At 59.2% G+C, this 6,000-nt stretch overlaps 1 protein-coding gene across 1 annotated transcript in view; it reads right to left on the bottom strand.

The window, feature by feature from the left end:
• The window catches only part of LOC121027833 (wiskott-Aldrich syndrome protein homolog), a 55,773-nt gene that overhangs the window by 45,483 nt on the left and 4,290 nt on the right, over positions 1-6,000 (bottom strand). The window contains exon 2 of the mRNA XM_040471517.1: positions 5,078-5,454. Within this exon, the coding sequence (XP_040327451.1) occupies positions 5,078-5,454 (377 nt within the window). The remainder of the gene's footprint in view (positions 1-5,077; positions 5,455-6,000) is intronic.

The following is a 6,000-nucleotide window of genomic DNA, read 5'->3' as shown; positions in this document are numbered from 1 at the left end:
ACCGAGCCACCCAGGCACGCCTACGTAACTGATTTTAAACCCCACTTAGTTGCCGCCCGCAGTCTGTAGGCATTAGCCTAAGGGATCTCCCGGATCATTTCTAGCATTGGCAAAGCTGTGATCCTGTTAAGAGTCCGAGAGATGCCGGGAGAACCAGTCCCAAAGGTGAAGTGGCCAACCTGGGTCACCTGACTGGGTACCAAATTCTCTGCTCATGTTTGCCATTGAAATACTTGCTGTCCAAGAGGCAGGCAAACCAAATACAGTCTTGATTTTCCCAGGGACCCGCACTTGCCACCCCAGGGCCTAATCCTAGGAAGATTCATGGCAAGGGGTGGTAAGAGCGGGTGAGAGTATCTGGCTGGGTTAAAACCGAACACAGCAAAAAAAAAAAAAAAAAAATCACAGGAAAGAGGAAACAAAGCTTTCACCTTCCCCCCTATAATCTTTGGATCACACCCATCCCGCCTGGATGGCTAACCTCCTCCATTTCTAAGAGGCTCCCTAAGAAGAGATTTTTGCTTTCGATTTTGTAAACAGAGCCCTTTCCCAAACACCTTGGCGGTGCAGAGACATGGCCCCCTGAAATCCCACGGTGGTGGAGAAGTTGCATAGCGTTACAAGATTTTGGTTGCTGGAGTGTTCTGACAGAGCCACACAAGGCTGACCTCCTGAGTACCTTCCAGCCACCAGATAGCAGAAGCATGGGAGACTGGCGGGTTAGAACCGGTGTGGAAAAACTCTCACTGGGGAAAATACCTGTCATGATGATGAACTGAAAAGCCAGGATATTAAATAGCAGAGCAAGCAGGCAAGCAAACAAAAAATCTGCATGAACACCGAAATATCAACAGTGGTTGCCAGCATATGGCGAGGTTTTCCGTCCAGGTTTTCTACCAGGGGCATGCACTTCCCTTGCACTCCGGGGGAGAAAACAACTTTAAAAGCCTGTCCATCCAGCGGTACCTTCTAGGGAACTTTTAGAGGGGCAGCAAAAAGCTTCATCACTGGCTTACCCCCTGGCGTTACCATCGGGTTTGAAATTGTCAAGGTATCTACTTGAAATTGTCAAGGTATCTACTCCTTGTTATGCATCCCCCTCCCCCGTCTTCCAGGGCCCTCAGCATTTGCTCGTCCTAGACAGGTCACGGTGGTGGCCTCCAAGAACACCTGCCAGGGCGGAGCAGAGAGAGAAAGCGGCTTCTGGAGACGGGCTCCTCTGACTTTACTGTCTTGTTTTTGTTTGTTTTGTTTTGTTTTTCAAGAACCATCCTGGAAATCATATGGGCCCAAATCAGGAAACTTGGGTCATAGTCCTAGCTCTGAACTCAAGCAAGCACCTTCCCTTCCCTGGGTCTCAGTTTCCCCACTTGTAAAAGAAACAGACTAGACTTTCTGACGGCTGAAGTCCCCTCTGGCTCCGATATTCTAAGAGCCAGGCATTCAGGTTTAAGGGCTGCACAGGCTGATAAATCTAGGGCAAGAGAGAATAAGGGGACTGTTGGCAGCTCAGCCCAAGTAAACAACTCTGGATGGAAGGCAGGGCCAATCGGCCTCTGGAGATAAGGGTTGGGACTGAGGGGAGGGAGGAGTCAAGAATCAGTCTGAGGCCACAGCTAGTGGGAGAGCTCAGCACGGCCCCTGGGAGGGCTGCCTCTGGCCAGGGTCTTGGGGCAGTCTGGGCTGAAATGGGGAAACCCGAACAAGCAACCCGTTTCTTTGGGGAGCCAGAGCTCCCAGGAGAGGCAGCCAGTGTGCCAAGGGCTCGATCCAAGAGAAGGAGAACAAAAACTGTTAACAGGCCAAGCGGGCCACCTGTCCAGGCTGGGGAGAAGCGAGACTCTATATGAAGCAAGACAGAGATCCTGAGAAACCACCAAACCTGTGCTAAACTGGGCTCTAAAACAAGTCTCTGACCTGATTGTGGTCAGACCTCCTGGGAGAACGCAGAGGACCCTAGAGTGGTCAGGTGGGTTTCCGTCCCAGTTCTGCTGCTGCGTGCCCTTCCCCTCTCTGAGTTTTTTTTAAGTCTTTTATTATTTATTTTGAGAGAGAGAGAGAGAGAGAGAGCAAGAGAGAGAGCGAGCATGCACGGGAGAGAGAAATGGAGAGAGAGAGAGAATCCCAAGCAGCATGGAGCCCAATGTGGGGCTCGAACTCACGAACTGAACTGTGAGATCATGACCTGAGCCAAAATCAAGAGTTGGACTCTTAACTGACTGAGCCCCCCAGGCATTCCTCCCCACTCTGAGTTTTACTCATCAAATGAGCGTGGTCCCCTGCACCCAAGACATTCTAGGGTCCTCCTGTGGCAGGTGAAAGACAGTGTGGTCCCTCTCCAAGCAAAGGGTAACTTCCATCCAACACGGAAGGTTCTCTTACAGCTGCCAGTGGCAAGAATGACCCATCCAAGCTTCACAACCAAAGTGAAAGCAAAAGCCCGGAGCCAGAAGCAGACCCTTCACCACATTCTGGAACTTTCCTAGCGCTTAGGGAGAAAACTCTGCTCGGTCCCTCGAATGCCACCTTAATTTGGAGCCCCGGGGAAGAGAGACCCAGAGCCAAAGCCCTTCATGCTTCAGCCTTGTCCAGCCCTGGGGCTCTGCAGGGTTTTACTGCCAGGCCCACGGAGGGAGAGAACATTTACCAGAACCATGACCCGAAAAACAGGAGCCCTGAAAGAGGCAGGATGCCCAGGAGACGGGCTCCTGGCTCAGCCTCCAGCTTTGCCATTCTTCACACAGAAGCTCCTGGGTCCTGTGCCTCCTGGAGCCAGGGAGTGGGGAGCCATAGGTGGGGGGAGGGGGGGAGGAGGGGCGCTTGGAACCTGCCAAGGTCCCGGGCACTCGCCCGCTCTCTCTGGTAGAAGACAGGCTGGCAGCTTGGACCCCACACCAAATCCACAAACGTCACCCTTGACCAGTGGGCACGTGTTAAGACCGCGTGTTAATCTCCGCCTCCTGTGTGGGTCTCCACTCCAGCACCCCCTGCCTCATTCCCACTGCCCCCAGCCTAGAGGTCCGCCTCCTCCCACCCCCTGCCCCCAGCAGCCTTCCCCAGACTCTCATGTGACTTCACACAGCCAGAGTTATCTTGCTCACATGTCAACAGGATCGAATGACTCCCTTGTGTCTTTCTTGTTCAGTGATCCATACCGAGCACCTAGAACAGGGCCTGGGCGATGGAAGGCACTCTGTCACCATCTGTTGAATGACTCCAAGGCGCTCACATGAGAAAGTCCCATCTGTAACGACCAGCCCCCTGCCTGTTCAGTCTAGCTCATTCCAGCCGCTCTGTTCCCTTCACTTTCCCCACCTTCCCACAAACCTGCCTGCCACTGCCTGAGCACACCCCTCCAGGCCCAGCACACCCCATTACCTCCACACCTCTGGGCCTTTGCTTATGCTGTTCCATCTACCCAGACACCCTTCCTCCCTCTCCCTGGGGGACTGATACACTGTTCAATATTCCAACATTCGTTTTTTAGCAGGACCTCCTCAGCCTGAGTTATTTTCTGTCTCTTGTTCTCCTCTAAGCCCTGTGACATAATTTCCTACAGAATACTTGCTAGGGGCTAGGCATGAAGGTCCCACTTAGGAGGGCATCATTCCCAGAGTACAGATGAAGAAACCGAGGCTCGGTGAGGCAGGTCACACACAGTGAGCCAGTGCTGGGGCCTGACTGTATCACCGCCTCCCAGCAATGCTTGTCATTTACCAGTCACGAGGCTGGGAGCTTTTAAGGCCCCTGGGCCCTGCATCCCTGGGGCAGGCCTGGCCCTGGCGCAGCTCCCAGGAGGTCCCAATCACCCAACCCCTGGACAGAACCTCCTGAGGAGCAGATACACCGCCAGCCTCCTCCCCTTCCTCTCTCTTCTGCCTTTTTTCCCAGGCTGGGCAGTACCTCTGGCAGGCTGCAGAGGAAGTGTTTGGAGGGAAAGGGGCTCCTTCCCAATTCCCCGTTTTCCTATAAACTTAGGTCGAGATCCTCGTGTGACAAGTCTCCAAAGCGCAAAAGCCGTTCACAGGTCCCAGAGCCGACCTTTCAACTAGAGAAGCTATGCTCCAAACAAACCACGCAGAACGAAAACCAAAATCCAGCCCTACAGGGTAACCCCTCTCCAGTGGCACTTCTGGGCTGACCCCGGCCCCGGCCCCGCCCCCGCCGCCGCGGCCCCGCCCCCGCCGCTCCCGCGGAGCCTGGGTTCCCAGGGCCCGGACCACCCGCGCGGCTCGGAGGGATCTGGCCGGGGGCCACCCAAGCTCAACCGAGAGTGCACAGGTGCCGCACGCCAGCGGCCGGCCGGGGAACCGTAAGGACATCCAGGTTCCCTGTCCCCCCACCTCTCGGTTACGGAAAGCTTCCTTTCTCTAGGTGACCATCCCTGTCAACCAGACTTGGCGCTCCCAGGCCACACGTCTCCCGTCAGGAAGCAGACAAAAGATCTGGGTTGGACGGCAGGCAAGTACCTGCTGTGTGCCAGGCACGAGTGCCCCCGCCTCATCCCAGGGGGCAGTCATGCGCATTGAACAGCGAAGAAACTGAGTTTCACCCCACTTTGCTCGCGCCCGGTTTCTCACCGTTTTTTTTTTTTTTTTTCCTAGTACGTGAAACACACACTCCAATCGAAATCCCTGAAAAGCCTCGATTTCCATAAAAGTTAGGGATGGGAGAAGGGGGGTCCATCGCGCAGCGCCAGGGTGGTTTCCGGGGACTTCCTGGGAAGCTCGGCTCTAAGCACGGGTGGAAGGTGCCTCTTGGGGGAGGCCAAGGGTTCGAAACCCGCCAGGCGGAGGGCACCTGTCCCCGCCCACGGGGAGCCCCGGAGGCCGGGCGCCTTCCCCCGGCCGAGGCCAGCGCGATGCCGGGAGGCGGGGGGTCCCGCACCGCTGGGGCGCGGCTCCGGCGACTGCGGGTTCCGAGTCCTCCCGGCCGCAGACCCGGGACAGGAAGCTCCCGGATGGACGGACGGACAGACAGACCCAGCCTGCCCTCGACTCCCTCCCCGGCCGGGCGGGGAGCCAACACTCACTCCGCCGGGCGCCGCGGAGCGGAAGGCGCGGCGGCGCAGACTCACCCGGGCGGCTGCGGGGCCAGCTCGGTCACGGTCGCACTACCGGGGACCGGGGGCTCCACGACCCCGTCCCCTCGGGCTGCCTCTTCCGGGGCGCTGTGATCCCAGGGCTCGGGGAGTCCCGACCCAGCGAGGCGGTGGCGGAGAGGGCGCACCGCCCGCGCCGGGACCGGGATGGGGACGCAGGAAGCGCAGCCTCGAGGCGCCGGCGTGCAGGAGGGAGGGACGGCGAGAGGCCGAGGGCGGCGTCGGCCCCGAGCAGCCTCGGGCCTGGAGAGGCGCCGCCCACCGGCCGACCCTCCCGCCCTGCCCTCCGAGCCACCCCCGGGCCGGCGGCACCCACGTCCTCGGGTGGGCTGGGGGAGTGCCGGGCGGGGACGCTAGGCCAAGTCCTCCCCCGCCCCCTGCCGCTAGGAGTTGGCGAAGCAGGGGTGGGGGGAGGGAGCAGGGTCCAGACGTCCCCAACCCCGGGCCGCGGAATGGGACGTGGGGGTGGGAGGGGGGGAGGGTGACTCGGGCCGGGAGTCCAGGTTAGTTAAGGGTTAAGTAGAGCTGGGAGACTCCCCCGCCCCGGAGGCTGGTACGGCCCTGCGGACCCGCCTGCCGCGCCTCCACCTGGCGGGACGCTCACCTGGCCGCCCGGTGCGCCGGCCTCTACCCCCACTTCCTGGGGAGGCTGCCGCCTCCCTCTCCACCCTAGGGCGTGTTCGGGGCGCCGGGGCCCGCCCGCACCGCCCTGGGCCGGTGGTTTGCGAGGTGACTGATGGGTGGAGTTGGGGAAGAAGGAAGCAGGTTTTTAAAAAGCGAGTCGGCTCCTGCCCTCCGCCCGGTCGCCCACTCCTCCCCGGTCCCCTGAGCACCCCCTGCGGGTTCCCGGTGGCCCGGCCCCGGGTGGAGCCCCTTCGGGGAGCCCGCGCCTGCTTACG

This window comes from Herpailurus yagouaroundi, unplaced genomic scaffold (genome assembly GCF_014898765.1).
Source record: "Herpailurus yagouaroundi ecotype Mexico unplaced genomic scaffold, PumYag 77, whole genome shotgun sequence".
NCBI classification, from domain to species: Eukaryota; Metazoa; Chordata; class Mammalia; order Carnivora; family Felidae; genus Herpailurus; species Herpailurus yagouaroundi.
The sequence above is the reverse complement of the archived record's forward strand: the minus strand, read 5'-3'. Positions and strand labels throughout refer to the sequence as shown.